The following is a 20,623-nucleotide window of genomic DNA, read 5'->3' as shown; positions in this document are numbered from 1 at the left end:
ATGAAAGCATTTTTTTTAAATATCTTTCTTTGTGTTTAACCAAACAAAGACATTTTTACAGGTTTGGAACAACTTGAAAATGAGTAATTCATGACAGAATATTTATTTTTGGGTGAACTATCCCTTTCAGATGACTCACTTAATTGTTTCCCTCATTTTTGTAAGTACCTATGGATAAAAGCTTATGCTAAATATTAAATGTACAGGGACTAATTTGTGATATGAAAATATCATGTCATGCCTGACCGCATATAATATTATTGTCATGCTTTAAATTGTGAGTACATTTTACATTTTAAATCAATGGATAAAGAGTTTTATAATTAACTGAATATAATCCTTCCTTTCAGATAAAGTTTATACTAACAAGCCCCGTAACCATCTTAGGCAAAAGGTCAGAGGGATAATCAGCATATTAATAGCTCCATACCTGCACAATAGCAAGTCACAGCTTTGACTGCTGAGAAAAACACAAAGTCCTGTGTGCAGCTGTGAGTGTTGCTATATCGTTTGGTCTGGTCACTCCATACTACTGTATTATTTGTTAAAGAAAACAATCCCTAGAGTTGACTTAATAAGAATTAAGTTGAAAAACTGCACGATTAGTTTAGCAAATGTTTGCTAAACTACTCATGTGCCTATACAACATTTAGATGCAGATATTCTTATAAATGTGTTATTTAAAACAATTTTAAAATGGTAAAATATTTTTGGGATCTCAGTAGCTCTCCAGGTGAGTTCTTAAACCTGCAAGATCTGTTTCTGCTTAGATCTATAACCACAGTGTACATAGATTAAAAAAGAAAGGTAAAAGTCCTGGGTAAACAGCGATTTTGTGTTTGCCTACAGTTATTATATGATGCAAGAAACCTTCTTGACATATTATGCAACACATTTTATTTTACTGCACTAAATCCTGCCTGCAATGCCTTTTTAAAATTGTTACTTTGCAGGTGCGCCACCTAGTGATAGTACTCAGTCATTATTCCACTGATGATGATATGAGATCAGATCAACAGAATAAAATAAATCAAATCAAAATATAGGACCAAGTCTTTATTACGAAAAACTATTATATTAATTATATTAAATCCACTGTCTTTGCAATAATGCGTTTAATCATGTAAATCCTGTTGTCACTACCCTAAAAGCCCACAAGACTGCAGTAGATAACACAACATGACTGACCCATCGGTCCTGCATCCAACCGCTCTAACATATCCACAATTCAGCTGACTTACACGATACAATGTCAAGTTTAATAGAAATGTGTCTTTGGCACCTATTTTTTTGGCACATAATAAAAAATGTGATGCACAATTATTTAATAGTACATTTGATTCAGAAACGACGTAAACTTGATATATGTTTGACTTCTGAGCTTTAAGAAGACAGATATATTTGCAGGGAATAAGACCGAACTGGACCCCTTCAAAGAGCTCTTGTGTTTTGTATAAATCTCAAGTCTTTCTCAAGTGTGTTGCAACAGATTCCAAAGAAGACTTTGACTTGTTAAGCAGGGTTAAGCAGTGGTTCTCAAACTTTTCAGCTCAAGTACCACCTTTAATAAAAATTAGTTGTTCCAAGTATCAAATAATGAAATAATCTTTACATGTGAAATGTAATCTTTACACCTCGTCCTTCAATTCTAATTTATTATTAATCATACAAACACTTTTTTTATTTACAAGCTGTTATCAAACTAAATAACATGTTTTTTTCAAGTTCAAGTTCCATTAATAATGCACACAAAGCACTTTTCTGTAGTGCAGAGTAAACAGGGCTCTATAAAAAATAAACGGGTGGGGGGGATTTATAAACTTTGTGGGAAAGATACAAACCTATATCAAAGACAGACAATGTAGAAAAAATATTTGAGACAATATTTGAGCTGTCTTTTACGCGCATGAGTTACATCGACCAATGATAAATGATAATTAATACTGTATTGCACATAGGCTATATGTATTCTGTATTTATCGAATATGTATTAAACATTTTACATTGTATTTAAAACATCAAATTAATGTACAGTTTTTCATTTCTTGTCACGTACCACCAGGGGCCTCTTTTTACCACAATTTGAGAACCACTGAGCATCAGCAAGTAGGATTAACTGCTTGGTCGGATTGTTTGAACTTGTTTTAAACGTTTCATAGGTTGACCAAAAGCCCTGAGCATATGTGGAATTTTAGGGAATAGGCTCAGGGTTTATAGGGTAAGGTCCATGAGGACCACAAACAAAACAGAAGGGTCCTTGTGTGGTGGATTTGCATGAAACATCACAATAGTTGGAATTAGGATGAGAAAAATAACAAAATATGAAAAAGACATATTTAGATTTTTTTGCAATACAATCAATTTGTACAGTTTTTACCAAAACTACAAAATACAGGGAACAGAGGTGTGACCAAGTTAGATGTTGCCAGACATGGTTTCTTTGTTTAAATAGATGATCGTGAGACAACGTGAGAACGTGCGGTCTTAAAAAAGAAATGAAGGTCTTAAAAAAAGAACTGCACTTATCTCTGTGCGGAGCTCATGAATAAATGACATCATTGAATGCTGTGTCGCCAGAAAGGTCAGTCAGGTCAACTTAATGCTGTAGTTTAAAGCCATATCTCCACCATATGGAGTTGCTTAAAACTTAAGCCTGAACATATTTGAATGTTATGCAATTGAACTTCTCTGTGATTTCAGTGTAATATGTGATTGGATCACCCCACCTGATCATCCCAAAGCTCCTTCGGGACACTGTGTGTGAGCCAAGAGTTCACAGTGCGTAACCAGCTTAGTCCTCTTGCTTCTGAAACAAGAAAGATTTGTTATTTCAAAATACAAGTAATAAGAGTACAGAGATCATATTTGTACAATAAGTATTTTCACATATTCAAGGTCTGGCATAGAGGTATAAAGTATAGAGGCACATGAGAATACTATTGAGAATCAATGAAAGGCAAACCTTTTTTTGCGATGTTTGCACAATAACAGTAACAAGATATCTAGTGCTATTTGAGTTGCAACAATAATAATAGATATTTGAAATTCCCTCTTTTCCACATACCGTTAATGAACCGTTAAGTCCAACTTTCCACTTTGTTGCTTTTAAGATTACACATATTTTAAAATCATTCATAACTGAGCTAGACATTGAGAGAGACTATCAGTCTGAACAATATCATAACAAATGAATCAGAATAGCTAATGAATAAGATAAGATCTTGTATAAGAGGATACAAATTCATAGCCAGATGAGGGTGCATAAATATGACATAATATGCTTTTAAAGAAAAGAGAAAAGCTGTTTCTGTAACAATGTCCATAAACAGACAGACACAAAGCCATTAGAAGCCTATTTTACCTAAGAGAACACTGGAGCACGTGTCATCCTCATCGAGATCAATAATCATTAATCACAATATGGCCAGCTAAAAAGTCACCATCAGGTGCTTTAATAAATATAGAGCATTTTTTTATTAGTTTACCAATGTGAATGTGATTTACATATTAAACTGCTAAAATGTAATTATGCATTTAATACTGTATAAAAAAGTAGAAACAAATAACATTCTATAACAGATGTTAAGCACAAATAAAACTTAAAATAAAAAATTCCTTTATCTACTAAACTTCCATTTTTTCTATTCAATAAAACAAAGTCTAACTTTATTCCATTGTTAGACTTCCAATGCATTAATTGTTTTTATGGCAGGGTTCAACTGAGATACCAGATTACAGTAAGGATTTCTAGAACCGGATTAACCGTAGATTTAAGCACCTTATTTAGTCACAAGAAGTGAAAATAATCAATAAGCCTGTCTGTGGAATAGGTATAAAGGGGCTCTTGCTCAGCCTAAGACAACACAGACCGGTGGAGAACAACAGAGAGAGATCCTACACCACAGAACCTCTCTCTCTTTGCACTTCAGACAACAACAAAACAAACAGGTGAGATCCAGTCCTACGTGTTGGCCTTCTGGGCCACTTACCTGCAGTCTAGTGCACTTTTATCTAACAAAATACAACTTGTCATCTTGACTATAGGAACAGAATAAGTTGGCGAAAGTCAAATGCTTAATTTGTTCTTTTCTTCTCTGCTAGACAGAATGGAATACTACAAGTTTGCTCTGCTGGTGGTTTTCCTATCCTACATTGAACGCTGCTGGTCTGCTTCATGCATCGTGGACAGTTTCACCGTCAAGGACAACTTTGATCCAAAGCGAGTACGTGTGCATTTTGATGCCCACAGGTCGTGATCTTGTTTGCTCATTTATAATGTTAATGTCAAACACTCATATTTACGTGACTTGTGTCTTGTAGTATGCAGGGAAATGGTACGCTCAGCAGAAAAAAGATCCGGAGGGTCTGTTCCTCCAGGACAACATCTCTGCTGAATACACCATTGAGGACGATGGCACCATGACTGCCTCTTCCAAGGGTCGTGTTACTCTCTTCGGGTCAGTGAAACAATAACTCTAATTCTGCTAAAAACAGCTTTAACCAGCTTAAACTGGTTTGCTGGGTACAGCTGGTCACCCAGCCTTGTGGCTATTTGGGCTTGTTCCAAAAGGTTTTGGGTACTTTTAGCTTTACATGCTAGGAGGCCAGCTAAATCAGCTAAGACTCACACATAAAAATCTGTCAGTATTTATTCATCATCATGTTGTTAAAAACATGTATATGAATCTTCTGTGGTACGCAAAAGAAGATATTGAGAAATGTCTCAGTGGTTTTGTGTCTATACAATGGAAGTCCATAGAGGCTAATGTTTGGAATGACATGAGAGTTAGTGAATGATGAAATATTGACATTTTTCTTTTTGGTTGAACTATCCCTTTAAGCTTTTTAGCAGTGAGGGAAATTATAATAAGATAAAGGTATCCTTTGATATTTGATATAGGCATATTGACAATTCATGACATTGTGCTTATGCTAATCCCACCATCTGTTGTTATATCTCTACAGGTTCTGGGTTGTGTGTGCTGACATGGCGGCCCAATACAGCGTGCCTGACCCCGGCACCCCTGGAAAGATGTTCATGAACTACCAGGGCCTGGCAAGCTATCTGTCCAGCGGAGGTCAGAAAACATTCAGATTTATACATCTTTACACAGTACAGCTAAATTTCTGTACCAACATAAGACATGTCATGTGATTCATTTGATTCACTTGTTCATTGTTCACACAGGTGACAACTACTGGGTCATTGACACAGATTATGACAACTACGCTATCACCTACGCTTGCCGCACCCTTAAGGACGACGGCACATGTGAAGACGGCTATGCTCTCATATTCTCACGCAACCCCCGTGGCCTGCCCCCGGCAATCCAGCGCATCGTGCGTCAGAAACAGGGTGAGATCTGCATGACTGGTCAGTTCCAGCCCGTGCTTCAGTCTGGTAAGTCAAAAATGATCTTGAGCTAAAACACAACAAGAGGCACAGACTGTTTTGTAGCTGACTTTTTCATCTGTTGTTTTGCAGGTGCTTGCTAATGCTTTCAAGCAAATTAAGTGGGAGTACTTTAGTATAGGCCTACTGTAAATGGTCGAGGCATTTGGGTCATTTCATTTCACTGCTGTAGAGCCGCATGTGTGCATACGGGAAAGACCATTCAAAGCTTTGTATCTCTCAAGAGATACATTTTTTAAACAAAACTTTACACCTCTTCTAATGTACCAAAATGGTAAAAATGTTTTTCATCTACTTGGTTGTCAATACAAAGACAACAACTGATGACTCCTAATAAAACACTTAAATGTACTCACCCTTTTATCGTTTCAAACCTGTATGACGTTCTCTCTTCTGCAGAACACAAAAGAAGACACTTTGAAGAATGTTGATAACTGAACAAAAACTTTTAAGTTGATAAACGCAATTCTTTTGAAAAATGAACACTTAACACATAAGAAAAGTAAAGTTACAATGAGTCTGTTTTCCTAAGCAAATGCTCTATTCATCTGCACAAGGGTAACCTTGAACTCTTTAAATAACAGAATAGAACAGAAAACTAAACATTTATAAGCCTCATCCTTTTGTAATTAAGATATAATAAATTCATAAAATAACACTTTTAGTTATCCAGTCCACACAAAGCTTTCTAGGGAATGGCTCTGAAGTCATTGGAAGATATAGTACATTTTTTGAGTAAAGTGATTTTTGTGTGCCTGGAATATCAAAATAGTTAAACACATTTAAAAGTTGTAAGATAAATGAACCTTTTCACTGTTTTGAATATAGTTTGCTTATTTTTAATGAGTAGATTATACTGTTCAGGAATACATTGCTGCCTGCACAGTATTACGTCTTCCTGTAGCTTAAATACAGTATACATAGTGTCCCTCACAACACAAATATGATTACTATAGGTGGGTCATTTGATGTTTTCTCTTGCCGATGCAACTTCCGTCTTCTCTCGAATCTACTACACTAGGTTTATCTACAATAGGTTATTGCCCTCTAACTGTTCTGGTTATGACTGCCGGTAAGTAGTTTCATGCCAGCTGGTGTCTCTTAAAGACAGAACAGATTGTACGTACCGGGTTTTGCTGGTGAAAAGGCAGAGATAATGACATAAGTGGCTTTGGAAGAACGGTCAAAACCTACCTGATTTACCTACGTGAATAAGATGCAGAAAGGTCTAGCTACAAACTGTGACGCAAATAAAGCACACATATTATGTTTACAGTAAGTTACTATACAAAAGCTATATTTGGTTTGTTTCCAAAAATGTTAAGAAATAAAAAAATCACACTACAATCCCTAAGATCGCTAAACTTTATCTTTTTCGCACCTGGCACCTAAGATGTGTAATAGTCTTCCTGACACGGTTCGGGGCAAAGGCTCTCTATCCTAGTTTAAATCCATACAGAAACATAATGTGTCTTGTAATGATGCAATTCATGTTTATAGATGAAACACTAATGACTATCCTAAAATGTCATGTCATGATCTGCTTTCCTTCCTGGGATAGCCATCCCAAAGTAACCAGTGATTACGCCAGCTTCAGTCTGCCACAGAGACGTAAAATGACCCAACACCCGTGTATAGATGATCCCAACCCATGACTTCCGAGGATGCCAGCTTTAAACGCTGAACTAGTTTACCTTTATTTCAGATATAAAATGAAACATGTCTCATATCTCAAAAACAACTATAACTCGAGATGTTATTTCTGTAGTTGTGGGTTGTGCAGTTTAATGACACACCCCTCCTTGCTAAAAGCTATTTCGGGGAACTACACATAAACTGCAGTGAAATTTAGCTGAAGTACAAAAACCCTTGCAAGAAATCCTTGCAATGAGTAACTTGGTTGGTTTATACTTAGCGTATTAAACATTTCTGTGTAATGAGTTAATAAGTAAAATATTTTTAATTTGTGGATACTGGAACAACATATGTTTGTTGCATTCCGTTTGCAGCATTAGTCAACTGTACAGAGAAGCTGTTAAAAATATGATTATATTATATTTATAATATTATATTAAATATACAAATATATAATAAATTATATATGGGTACAAAATAACCCGCACGTGTCCTATTACTGACTCATCATCAAAACCATGAAAAGCCACAAATATAGGCTAACATTTGGAAATACGTTGCGACTAAATCAAACTAAATATTCAAAAGAATCAGCCTTTGTCCTGAGTTTATAAAACTGTACTCTTGGCATTCTAAGTCTAATCCTAAAATGCTTTTTAAACTGTTTTAAATGGATTCCCAGTTTCAGGACAAGGTTTTGTTTTCTAATTTAAATAATTAATAATTTGAGTAAATAAATTATCGGCACAATTATATTTTCTTTACAAAATGTATGTTATTTTATAGCATACATCATCAAATTTAAAAACCTATTTATGATCATGTATAGGTCACTTTGGATAAAAGCGTCTGCTAAATTTAAATGATCAAGAGAAAAAGTAAAGTCAAGTGACCCGAATCTTTAGAACACTAGTGTAGCAGGGAGCAAGTCTTCACATTCCTCCACTGTGGTTGATATTCACTTGTCTTCTGCTGCTTTCATCTATTATAAATGCACATTCAGAAATTCTGAACTCTGACAGTGGGTGGCACTGTTTCCATGGTGATCAGCTCAGCCGCCCATAGCCCCTCCTCCCTCTCTCTTCCCCCTCTCTCTTTCTCTTTATCTTTCTCTGTCTTTGATTGGTTACCGAGTGTAAAGCAACCAAGCAACATCTATACCCACAATCCTTTGCCCCTTTCAGCCAAGCTAACCAGCTCACCGGGAAATTCAGCAGTGAAGGCATGGCAAATGTATCCTCCACTCTGCTTATATGCTCCTATGCTAATGGTGAGTCTCTGTTTTAGTCCCAATATATTCTTCCACAGTATCATAATGGGGAAGTATGCTTACATGCAACATTTACATATTAGTGTAGCACTAGAACATAGGAAATGTAGCAAAGTACGAAGGCAATATTCTACTGTGTCACTGGCACCTTTATTTGTTTTATGGAAATAATAAATACATTTTGATGTTTTACAGTTGCATTTTAATATGCAGTAAACAACCACCTGACCATTTACTATAACACCAATTCTGCTCTATTGTACTAAACTTTGCTTTGTGTATAGTAAATACTGTTGGCTCTGTTGACATATTTGACATGCTGTTCTTCATTTGAATAAAAGCACACGTTTAATGAATACATATAAATGTAACCACGCATTATCTAAACTGAAATTCCTGTACTCTTTGCAGAATTTTTAGCATATTTTTACATGGGATTTTAACATAGTCAAGAATCATATATAAAGGTTTGTCTCATTAATTCATTTACATGAATTCATAACCGACTCAAAGAGATCTTTAACTATACAGCACATCAGACATGACAAAGAACATATAACTTCAATAAATTAAGCAGAGAGGGAAACATTATTCCAAAATTCAGAGGCTTTATTGTACCAGATCAGAATAGAGACTCTTTGACTGTTCTGACTGACTGTCTGAACTGACCTTTGTAACACATTATATTACACATACAGAAACAGAAGTACGTATAAAAAATAAACAAACAATGAACATATGGAGCAACTATGCAGTGTCAACTTCTACTTATATGAGTGTAAAATTCAATACCAGTATTCCCCTATTCTGACTGAACTCAATGGGATAATGTTCCACATCAAACCCTTAAAATCAGACACTCATCACAAGAGCTCTATATTTAAAACCAGAACATTTATGACAAAAGCCTGAATTCTTTGACTGGGTCATGCTGAAATGTGCATTTCAATCCGATTGTTTACACCATTTCACAGAAGATTACAGATGACTTTGAAATGTGTTATTTTCCTGATTTTCTAATAACTTTTTTGTGTCTGGGAAGAAATGTTTTCCGTTGTCAGATAAGAACCAGTAAAAGATTTACTTTTTGTGCTGTTGTTACCACAATTCCTGTTGCTCAATGCAGTAGCATATGTTTAACCCAGAAGAGTCACAAAACTGACACCTTCTCTTTCCTCAGCCAATGAGAACACTGGGGGTGGGGGGGGGGGGGTTAGGCGAGGAGGGACTGCCTCAAGGTTTTTGTATAGTAAGACATGTACTTGTACTTTTTGGGGTTTGCTGGTGGCAGGTGTGGTAGAAAGAGCCTACTGCATAGATATAAGCAATTTAAACCGCTCGTCATTTATTCAGGTGAGTGATGGACATTCTTTTTCTACTTACCTTGAGCATCTCCAATCTGCACACAAAAACTAAAAAATGTATGAGATATCATGGAAAATTTTCAGACACATTTATTGATCTTATTGATGCATAATAAGAAAGCCAGTTAGGGGTTAAATAGCATGTGGTGAGTTTGCTTTGGCTTTGGTTTGAATCCAGATTCTCTCATTGTCAAGAAGTAAAGGCATATGACAGTATGATTAAATGGGACTGACTCAGAAAGAGATGTTTACTTTTCCTTGCTGAGTGATTTTTATCCTGGTAAGAGATTTGTGAACTAAATTCATTTTAACTTTGATAAAGCACTGTTGCTACAGCTGTGCCACATCCATCCATTTCTAACTGTGATTTTGAGAGAAAGTGTTGCTGAGCTTTTTTACTTGCTATGAAAGGGAAAGTTCACCCCAAAATTAAAAAGTTATATTTAAATACTGACATGTTATCTTATGAGACCCTAAATTGTTAACAAAGTAATTGAAATGACTTCAGCAGGTTAATAAATGTCTTCTGAAGCAAAATATTACCCTTGTGAGAGATAATGATTAGTATTTCGTGAATTTCAATTTTGCTAAATAAGCTAAAATGATTCATTGTTTTTGCACAAAGCCCTTTCACAGATCCATTTTGTTTTAAAAAATGTTTTAAAAGACATTTATTATGGCATGAGGATGCGTAAACTTTCATAGTGAGGGATTTTACCACAAAATACATGTAGTTGCATACATACACATATTTCTTTATATTTTTTACATTTTAGAATAAAAGGAAACTCACTATGACACAATTGTAACTGTGGGAATTATGTTACGTAATTTAGCATCTTCAAAGTTGCCAACATTTGAGTAGAATTTGCAAAACCGTTTTCTTGGCATTTTCACATCTCAGTTTATAAAGAGTAAATTTGTTTTCTAATGAGAGAAATTTACATGTTGGTACCATTATATTTTATGTCTACAAAAGTAATTTAAAAAATCCATAAGTATCCACTTTGAGATTAAAATATATAAAATATATTTTTTTAACATTTCAGTCAAGCATTTTTGAAATTGTTTTTCTCGGTACGGTTTATAAAATGTAGTGAATTAAGTGTATGACAGTATCAACCGATGAATCAATACGTTAGCTGAGATTAAGCTTTTGTTTCGGAGTTTCACTCCGTCAATCATGCAGAGATAAGATAAATGTGTTTGTATGATTTCAAATCTGATTTCTTGTAAAAAGCACTCTGTGATTGTATCACTTTTGATCATTGTGTTAACTTGTCACATTGATTATTGACTAGATGAAGTAACACATTCTTACATTCACACTTGCTTTAAAAGCTGTGATTAATCAATTACTCCCATTTAACAGTCATCATGCCTAACCTCTGTAAGACATCATTTCCAGATCAAAGATATCTTTATCAGCTCTAACCATTGCCCTTTCAGGAGCTCTACTAAAAGCCCCAGCAGCACATGGGCCCTTCATCAGTGGAAGCCATGGAGGACCTGACCTCTACGACTGTTGGCCCCTTGAAGCGTAAAGTACGACAGACAAAGAAACCTACAGAGATTATTAAAACCAAGCTTCAGCGAAACCTCTCGTGCTCAGCATCCAAAGTGAAGAACACTCTAACAGGTCTCTTCCCTGTTGTGCAATGGCTTCCCAAATACAAGGTAAAGGATTACATATGGGGAGATATGATGTCTGGACTGATTGTTGGCATCATATTGATCCCACAAGCCATAGCTTATTGCCTGCTGGCCGGCTTGGATCCAATCTACGGCTTGTATACGTCCTTTTTTTCAAACATCATATACTTTTTCATGGGGACATCGAGACATGTATCTGTGGGTATCTTCAGCCTCATGAGTCTGATGGTTGGACAAGTTGTGGATCGAGAGGTCTTCCTAGCAGGCTTTGATATAAACGAAGACACTAAGCAAAATGCTTTTGATGGGTTTAATGGAACAGGGGAAATCAACACCACAGTAGTCAACTTGAAGATGATGACATTGAATATGGAATGTGGAAAGGAATGTTATGCCATCAGCATCGCTGCAGCTTTAACCTTCCTTGCTGGAATCTATCAGGTACATATTTCAAATTCATTAATCTTCAAAACAACACAAAAACAAAGGTCTGTGCATTAAAATATTGTGTATTTTTTCAGGTGCTGATGGCTGTCTTTAGACTGGGCTTTGTTTCAGTTTATCTCTCCGCCCCTATGCTTGACGGCTTTGCCACAGGTGCATCATGCACTATCCTCACTGTCCAGGCTAAGTACTTGCTTGGCCTCAAGATCCCTCGCCACCAAGGCTACGGCACAGTTGTGATCACCTGGATCAACATCTTTAAAAACATTCATACCACAAACTTTTGTGATTTGATAACAAGTGCCATTTGCATCATAGTATTAGTTGCAGGAAAGGAGCTCCAGGATCGATACAAAGACCGTTTGAAGATCCCGCTGCCTACTGAACTGTTAGTTGTGGGACTTGCAACTATAGTGTCCCACTTTGCAGATCTAAACGGGCAATACAGCTCCAGTATCTCAGGTGCCATTCCTACTGGTTTCATCCCACCGAAGGTGCCTAGCTTTGAACTGATGCCCAGGGTTGCATGGGATGCCATTCCGCTAGCGATCATCAGTTTTGCGTTTACAGTTTCCCTCTCTGAGATGTTCGCCAAAAAGAACGGTTACACAGTTAGGCCCAACCAAGAGATGATAGCGATTGGGTTCTGCAACATCATTCCGTCTTTTTTCCATTCTTTTACTACAAGCGCTGCTCTTGCTAAGACAATGGTGAAAGACTCAACAGGTTGCCAGACTCAGATCTCTAGTCTTGTGAGTGCCGTAGTTGTTCTTCTGGTTCTTCTCTTTTTTGCCCCATTTTTCTACGCCCTGCAGAAATGTGTACTTGCCTGCATCATCATCGTCAGCTTGCGAGGTGCCCTATGTAAATTTCGAGACGTCCCGAAGCAATGGCGAGAGAGCAAGATCGAAGCAATCGTGTGGATGGTGACCATGAGCTCGTCCGCTCTTATTAGCGTGGAGCTGGGATTGCTGATCGGGGTGGTCTTTTCTATGATTTGTGTAGTGGTTCAGACTCAAAATCCTAAAGTTGCATTGCTGGGACAAATTGAACAAACCAATGACTATGAAGATATGGGGGAGTATGAGAATCTTTCACCTGTTCAAAAAGTGAAGATCTTTCGTTTTCAGGCGCCTCTGTTTTATGCCAACAAAGACATCTTTCTGAAGTCATTATATAAAGCAGTTGATCTCGATCCGTTCAGTGAAATGACCCGTAGACGAAAACTGGAGAAAAAAGCTAGAGTAAAAGCAGCCAAGAAGGCTGACGGAGTGGACCCAACAAATGGAGACGTTAGTTTAGATTTGATTTCAAAAGAGCTGGATTTTCATACCATTGTCTTGGATTGCTCCTCCATTTCATTCATAGACACAACAGGAGTGAGCACCCTTAAAATGGCATTAAAGGACTATAATAATATCAGTGTGAATGTAATTCTGGCTTGTTGCAATACATCAGTAATAGATTCTTTAGCGAAAGGTTCGTTTTTTGGGGCTGGTGGTGAAGACGTGGAAAGACTGTCATTCCATACCGTCCACAGCGCTGTTTATTTTGTCACTGGTACGGCACAACCAGTTAATGACTCACCTGTGTAATGTGTCCACAAAATGTTCTCCATATTTTGTATTAAAACAAAATTGACATTCCTGGAAAATGCCCAGATGTTAAACAGGTTTATTAAATTATTGTTAAAACCCTGTGTTCATTTTCTGCTTCTGAACACACTCAGGGTTGTTTTATAGATACTGTGTAGTATTTCCAAATACTAAATGTATTATGAATGCATTGTGAATATTTTACAAAAAATGTAAAAGAAAAAAAAGACATGACAAAGTAATATCTGTAATGACAAGCATTATTATTTTCAATTGTTTGAAAATTTTACATGTGACAGACTGTGAAATATCCTTTGTGATTCTGATGCACAACTTTCTATTAATTATTAAAAAAACATCAGTGGCATTTTACCAACACTGTGTTGTGAATCTGTTATTGTATTTTTATAACCATGGATAATGGAAATCTAAATATTTACAAAAATGGGAACAAATGTTACAATATACTACACCCAAGAAATAAGCTGTGATTTTTTGTTGCTATACGATTTTTTTATATCATGTCTGTTTTATGGAATGGAGAAAATAAAAGACGATTCCCTCTAAGAGATTGCATATATTATTTACTATTGACAGTGTCAACAGACTTTGTCAACAAATCGTACGTATTATTGTTTCAAACCAGTGCAACATATTACATTGCTCAGAGAAACTTACAATATAAGGAGTAAATTTGATATCATATACAGTAAGGAGTAAAGCTTACGGTTCTTTTGTTGAAGATCGTTCACAGCGCCCATTAGGCCTATATTTTGTAGTTCGTCGATGATAAATATATCAGCAGCCTACAAATCCGACGTTAGTCACTGAGTGTTACTCCATTCTGCTCATTTAGCAACAAATGATATCACACTGTTATTCTAAAAGTCATAAGGGAATTTAACTGAGAAAAAACTACTACTTGTCACGGATCAACAACGTTTTGCAGCGTAAATGTTTCATGGGATAACACGTAAATACTTCCACGCCAGAACGCGTGGTGACGCTGTAGGCGTAAAGTTACACGAGCCTGCAGCACGCGAAGAAGAAGAGAAGACGTCAGCAGCAGAGATTCAAATTTTACCGCTCGTCAGAAGAGAAGCGAGACTGGGTGTCATTAAATTATACTTAAAATATTATTGAATTTTTCGACGGATTGGCGTGTCAATATAGTACAGAGATGTCTTGCCGGCGAAGGTGAGTGTTAGAAGTAATCATAGAGCATATGCGTTTAATGTACTGGCGACATAACATACCCTTTTTTTGCCTGTGTCTTCGATCGTAGTGCGCTGCCTACCTAGACAACATCACGGGTTTCATATGTGCGTTTAAACGTGTGTTGCAGAATTCGCGTTTTAGCCTCATAAGTTATGAAACAGACGTACGTTTTTGTTTAAACATTTAACCGCGTTAACCCCAAGCAAAACAAATGCACTGTATCTTAAACGTTTTAATACGGCGACATTTATTCAAGCTCACATCATATCAAACATCAATTTTACTTCGAAATAGTCTCAAAGTCTCGTCTTTCTATTTTATTTATACGCCATGTACATGGAATCATGCCGAAAATGTTGATTGACATGATTTGGATGACAAATGGCTGTAACAAGACAGACTTCATATTTGCATTGTAAGATGCCATACGGTTTCTCAGCATCTGGTGAATCTCATATGTTTGTGTGATCAGTGAGGCTCTGGCATCCTCTCTTGTTACTGAGATCAATCTTGCAATGGCCAAGCTGGTGGACATATGGGACAGCATTGGCATCATGGAAGATCAGAGGGTGGAGCGAATGCAAACTGTGAAAAAGCATATAGATGTAAGTTGCCTTCGTTTCGATTGCACACTGCCATCTCCTTCATCAGGCTTAAAAAAACAAGTCTGAATGACCTGTTCTCTCCCAGGGTCTGTTGCATTCTATGATCATGGAAGAAGAGGCTTTAAGGCATCGCATCAAAACGGATATCTTTACATCTCAGAAAGAGCTAGATACATTGTGTTTGGAGCTGGCTTTGGAACCAAACAAGGTAGGTGTTGCAAAGCACTGTCAAACGTAAACCCCCTCACTTCTTGACTGTCTTAATTCTGTCAAATGTATTTACCAACCACGGAAGAGCCACTTCCTTAGATATGTTATACTGCAATCTTTCATAGCTGGAGGAAGGCCTTACAGTTCTGCAGTTGGAAAAGAACCTGCGCTGTTATGTTGAGTCTCTTCAGAAAGAGAAGAATGACCGCATGAGAGAGCTGAATGATCTGAGTAAGCAGGACCAGGAGTTGTGCGTGACTCTGTGTGCCACACCCTACTACATCCCAACAGGAAGTGTGCCGTCTCGAAGCCAGCTCCAGGAACTCCAGGAGCACGTCGAGAAACTCAACAAGGAGAAGGTAAGTGTCACCTCGAACCACTGATCACTCACGAGTGTGTATCGTGGATGGTTTTGTGATTTTTCATGTGCGACATAGGCTTTCTTTTTGTGTAGGAGGGCAGGGTGAAGGTGTTCTCTGGCCTCAGAGAGGACATCAGGTGTCTGATGGATGAGATGGGACATGAACCGGAGAGCAGCCTGGAAAGAGAGTCTATCTGTCCCGACGCTGACATATTCCTGCTCACGCATGACAACATCAAAGCCCTCAAGCTGCTGCTTAGCCAGGTGTTACACTTTAAATGCTATTTAATAGCAAAAGCATATTTGTAAAAAACGTGTGCCTTTTGCACCCAATATTTAATAAATATTTATTCCCCGCAGCTTGAAATGAAAAAGGAATCCTTGATTTCAGCAAAAGACAAACTGAAGGAGCGAGCTACGAGCCTGTGGAATCGCCTGAGTTGTCCGGAGACGGAAGGCGAGGCATTCCGAGAGGCTGTGATAAGCACTCTCTCTGATGATGTCAGACGGGTGAGAGAGCCATTTACGGCTAACACACAGGATATCCCATCAGAGGATCGGAACCCTCGCAGATCTTAACGTTCTTTCTTAATGGAGTGTATTTCCTTTTGCAGTGGCGTGGAATAGTGGAACATCTTGAGGAAATGCAGATGACTCAGTTGGAGTTGGTGATCGATAAGGTCCGACAAGAGCTTGTGGTTCTGTGGGACAAATGCATGCTAGGCCCAGAACAGAGAGAGCCGTTCAGCATTCACTTTTGTGATGGTACGTTGCATTTACTTTTAGAATGATTAACATTCGGCAGACACTTATCCAAATTATATTATGCCTTCTATTGGTTGAAATATGCATGTGTTCATACATTTCAAATGTCTCTGAAGACATCCCAATCCGTCCTGACATACAGCGTTAGAAATTGGACAAAACTACCAGAGCGTGTAAACACAGCTGGCAAGCAGATCAGAGCTGCGTCAGCACACTAAAGGCGCTAGAGCGTAAAATGTAAACCTGTAGAAGTCACAAATCGCTAACTTGAACAAGAAAACAAAGGTTGTGCACGTAAATCATCACTTGCGAGGGGCATTAAATCACTTTCCCGCATCATTCTCCTTCACAGCTCCTTCCTTGTGGAACATTCTTCCTAACGCGGTCCAGTCTACCACATCTCTCACAACCTTCAAACAACTACTTAAAACACATCTCTTCTGTGAATACTTGACAGACAAATGAATATAAAAAAACGTACACTAACCCTCTTCTCTCAACAGGTAGTGGTCTAGCTTTTGTTGAAACTAGTAACTTTGTATTAGACCTAATGTCCTATTGCTCTTTTTATGAGGTATCGCTTATTGCTCCCCGAACTCTTTGTAAGTCGCTTTGGATAAAAGCGTCTGCTAAATGTAATGTAAAATGAAATGACGAACCCCCGAATCTAAGCAGATGACTCACCCACAGTATTGACTAAACATGCAAATGCTCTAAAACGTGAAATTATATTATTATAATTCGCCTATATATATAAGTTATATTATAGCACATTTTACTAATCTATATTACTCTAATCTACAAAAAGGTGACCACTGGTCCACATTTGCTATGGCTGATTGCAGAGCTTTCATATAAATGTTTTAAATATGCTTTATATTATTCCATTGTTTCTAATAAATCTCCTTACTCCATTCATTCGTTTTCATGCATTTGGGCCAACATGTGAAATAGGCTATTACTTAATGTGAATTCCTAGATCCTATTTTTCCCAATTAAAAAAAATTCTCTGCCCTCTCTCCTGTTCTGTCATCTACTTGAGGGCGGCAGCAACAGCCAATCACATAGGAGCAGGGCCAAAGGCATTAGTTTTCACAAAATCGCATAGTCTCGCCCCTTTAGTGCCAAAAGTCAAAGTGACTCGTGAAAAATCCCAGCTCACACGCGGGTAAGGGACAACTTGTATATGTAGTCAATATTGTCCATGTGCGATCTGCTTTGATTCGGGGGTTTGTTATTTTCTCTCGCAAGTGATGATTTACGTCCACAATCTTAGTTTTCTTGTTCAAGTTAGAGATTTGCCATTTCTACAGGTTCACATTTTACACGTGAGCGTCTTCAGTGTGGTCGAGCAGCTGTAATATGCTTGCGTGCGGTGTTTACACGCTCACCTAGTTTTTGACAACTCAAAAAATATAAATAATTATCCTCATTGTTTAAATGTTGGACGTTAATTACATTGTGGTTTCTGCTGTTAAATAGATCATTTCACAGAGGAGCTGCTGGCTATTCATGATGAAGAGCTGCTGAGAATGAAGGCTCTCTATCAGATAGCACAGCCAATACTGGAGGACCTTGAGAAATGGAAGAGGAACTGGGCTCTTTTTCAGGAATTTGAGGTTCTCGCAGGCATCTCTGACGCCAAGATTACACTTAAACATGCGTGATGTATATTTTAGCATTTAGAAAACACATGTGTGATTGTCTTTGTTTGTGTTGCTAGAGGAGGGCTGCCGATCCAGCTCGATTCAGCAACAGAGGAGGATCTTTGCTTAGAGAGAGTAAAGACAGAGCCAAAGTGCAGAAACTGCTTCCAAAGGTTTTAAGTTCCCCCAAAGCCATTTTATTTACTCTTGTACCATCCAAAATTAATTTATCCGATTGTCTAGTATTAATCGTGCCTATGTGTACACGTTCAGCTGGAGGAGGAGTTGAGAGGACGTGTGGAAGACTGGGAAAAAAATAAGAGCTCACCCTTCCTTGTGTATGGCGAAAGAGTCATGGATTTCATCTCCAGCCAATGGGAAGAGCACCGCCAACAGAAAGACAAGGAGAAGAACGAACGGGTGAATTTGACTTCATAGATGTTTGTTTACGGCAAAAGTTTTTTTTAAGCAAAAGTGACTTGCAGGATATTTGAGGTGTACATCGTTGCAATAAACTAGAGTTAACCATGATGATTGACCTCTTTCAGATGACAAAGAAAGCAGAAACCTCGCAATTCAAAACTCCAACGAAAAGAGCTATAGGAATGACGTCTGCCGCATCCACTCCCACCCCCAAAAAAGTAAAAAAGGTACTGAGGACATTGTTTTTTAAGGAGGACTTTGTTTTAAGCTAGTAACTAATGCAAAAACACTTTTTAATTGTGTAATTACCTATCATCTGTCAGACACCCAGTCAGCTGGCCCCTCGCTCGGCCACAGCCAGCGCTGTCAGTAGTACCAGCAGCACCAGCAGTTCATCCACATTTCTGTGTGTGCCAGGAAGGCCTCCACTCTCTACCAAGGTAAAAACCCTGACCTGGAACAACCAAAATTTGTTTTAGCTGGAGCTGTCAAGACTGAAACAGATCAATACACGTGTGTTGTAAGAATTTCCTTTACCTACCACTTGATGACACTGTTGTATAGGAAGAAAATTACTAGATGAGGTTTGCAATAGAGATGGTCCCATGCCCTGAGCTTTATTGGTGTAATCTAGTGGTCTATTGATGACAAATGCATTATAAAGTTGCTGAAATCACACACCGTAAAAACTGACCAACCCACTGATCTACAATAAACATTTTAACAAATGTTTGTTGAGTTATGATAATACATTCAGATCTGAATCATGGTTTATTTGATATTTGATCAATCTGTAGCTCTACACCAAGATTGAGCGTGACAGTGGCGAATCATCAGTAGTAATTTTTTATATATCAGCTGGTTAATGTCTCCTAAACCTTTTTCTTCCAACAGAGGAACAAGACAGCTGAGAGCAGCGCTGGGCCACGTACACCTCTGCAGGAGTTCAACAGTGACAAGAAGCCTGTGTCAATGAGCTACTCCGACTTTACCGTAAGCCCAATTACTTACCACCGGATACATATTAACTCAAATGGAGCATCAGTGGTTAAACCGCTAATTCACATGAAAGACAAGATTATAAACATTTTAAAACGCACACATTGATACACTCTGTTGTTCATTCTTAATAAGTTCAACACTGTTACTTTTTCTTTCTTAAATTATAGAGCGAGCTCTCCAGGAAGGCCAGCTATGATGCTTTTCTCAATTCTACTGTCAGAGACGTGCTGTGATCTGACAACGTTTTGGCTTTTATGTATTTATTTCACTTTTTTTATGAAGCTTAGGTCAAAATGAATCATGTCAGGGTTAACACTGCAGCATATGTGTTAACCTTCTCAGGTGTTTCTCTTTTCTAGGTTTGAGCAGTGCAGTTCAAATCCTTTTTTCCTCAGTCTTTGCTTGATGCTTTTGTTTATTTTTTATTTGTTTTGTCATTGTTTACTTGTGTACCTAGATTAGGTATATATTATAAAAGGTCAATTATTTGCATTTCCTTGTACATACAGCACTTTTAATAAAAGCTTCTTTTTACATTTCCAATTATTTCTTTACAAATTTCTTAATAAAGCCGGATACATTTTTACACCTTGATCATCTTGATCTTTTTCACACATGGTATAAGTTATACATGTATATGTTATTTTTGTTCCATGGGACATACAGTGCATCCGGAAAGTATTCACAGCGCTTCACTTTTTCCACATTTTGTCATGTCACAGCCTTATTCCAAAATGGATTCAATTCATTATTTTCCTTAAAATTCTACAAACAATACCCCATAATGACAATGTGAAAGAAGTTTGTTTGAAATCTTTGCATATTTATTAAAAATAAAAACAAAAAAAGATCACGTTGGTTTCTACTGATCTTCCTTGAGACGTTTCTACAACTTGCTTGGAGTCCACCTGTGGTAAATTCAGTTGATTGGACATGATTTGGAAAGGCACACACCTGTCTATATAAGGTCTCACAGTTAACATTGCATGTCAGAACACAAACCAAGCCATGAAGTCCAA

At 37.5% G+C, this 20,623-nt stretch overlaps 3 protein-coding genes across 6 annotated transcripts; all 3 read left to right on the top strand.

Moving 5' to 3' along the window:
• Nucleotides 1-3,772: 3,772 nt before the first annotated feature.
• rbp4l (retinol binding protein 4, like) lies at nt 3,773-7,390 on the top strand. Of its 3 annotated transcripts, none has more exons than XM_079485751.1 (6): nt 3,773-3,948; nt 4,102-4,223; nt 4,321-4,457; nt 4,966-5,078; nt 5,189-5,401; nt 5,486-7,390. In XM_079485751.1, the coding sequence occupies exons 2-6, from the start codon at nt 4,107-4,109 to the stop codon at nt 5,494-5,496; spliced, it is 591 nt and encodes a 196-aa protein (XP_079341877.1). In that variant the 5' UTR covers nt 3,773-3,948; nt 4,102-4,106; the 3' UTR covers nt 5,497-7,390. The 3 variants fall into 3 exon arrangements, with proteins under 3 accessions (XP_079341877.1, XP_079341878.1, XP_079341876.1); XM_079485752.1 differs by having other exon boundaries at nt 3,818-3,948; nt 4,106-4,223; nt 5,486-6,765; XM_079485750.1 differs by lacking the exon at nt 3,773-3,948 and having other exon boundaries at nt 4,028-4,223; nt 5,486-6,765.
• An 840-nt stretch (nt 7,391-8,230) lies between these two features.
• On the top strand, nt 8,231-13,939 carry slc26a1 (solute carrier family 26 member 1). 2 transcript variants are annotated; one of them, XM_079485747.1, is made up of 3 exons: nt 8,231-8,318; nt 11,132-11,776; nt 11,857-13,939. In XM_079485747.1, exons 2-3 carry the CDS (start codon nt 11,159-11,161, stop codon nt 13,372-13,374), a joined length of 2,136 nt encoding a protein of 711 aa, XP_079341873.1. In that variant the 5' UTR covers nt 8,231-8,318; nt 11,132-11,158; the 3' UTR covers nt 13,375-13,939. The 2 variants fall into 2 exon arrangements, with proteins under 2 accessions (XP_079341873.1, XP_079341874.1); XM_079485748.1 differs by lacking the exon at nt 8,231-8,318 and adding an exon at nt 9,592-9,671.
• Nucleotides 13,940-14,369: 430 nt separating this feature from the next.
• On the top strand, nt 14,370-20,433 carry prc2 (protein regulator of cytokinesis 2). The gene is made up of 14 exons (XM_079485749.1): nt 14,370-14,571; nt 15,065-15,197; nt 15,283-15,405; nt 15,533-15,766; nt 15,862-16,032; nt 16,129-16,278; nt 16,383-16,533; nt 18,016-18,152; nt 18,257-18,352; nt 18,453-18,599; nt 18,728-18,829; nt 18,926-19,042; nt 19,497-19,595; nt 19,772-20,433. The coding sequence occupies exons 1-14, from the start codon at nt 14,555-14,557 to the stop codon at nt 19,835-19,837; spliced, it is 1,743 nt and encodes a 580-aa protein (XP_079341875.1). The 5' UTR covers nt 14,370-14,554; the 3' UTR covers nt 19,838-20,433.
• The last annotated feature ends 190 nt before the right edge of the window (nt 20,434-20,623 follow it).

Source organism: Barbatula barbatula, assembly GCF_947034865.1.
Source record: "Barbatula barbatula genome assembly, chromosome: 22".
Lineage (NCBI taxonomy): Eukaryota > Metazoa > Chordata > Actinopteri > Cypriniformes > Nemacheilidae > Barbatula > Barbatula barbatula.
The sequence above is the reverse complement of the archived record's forward strand: the minus strand, read 5'-3'. Positions and strand labels throughout refer to the sequence as shown.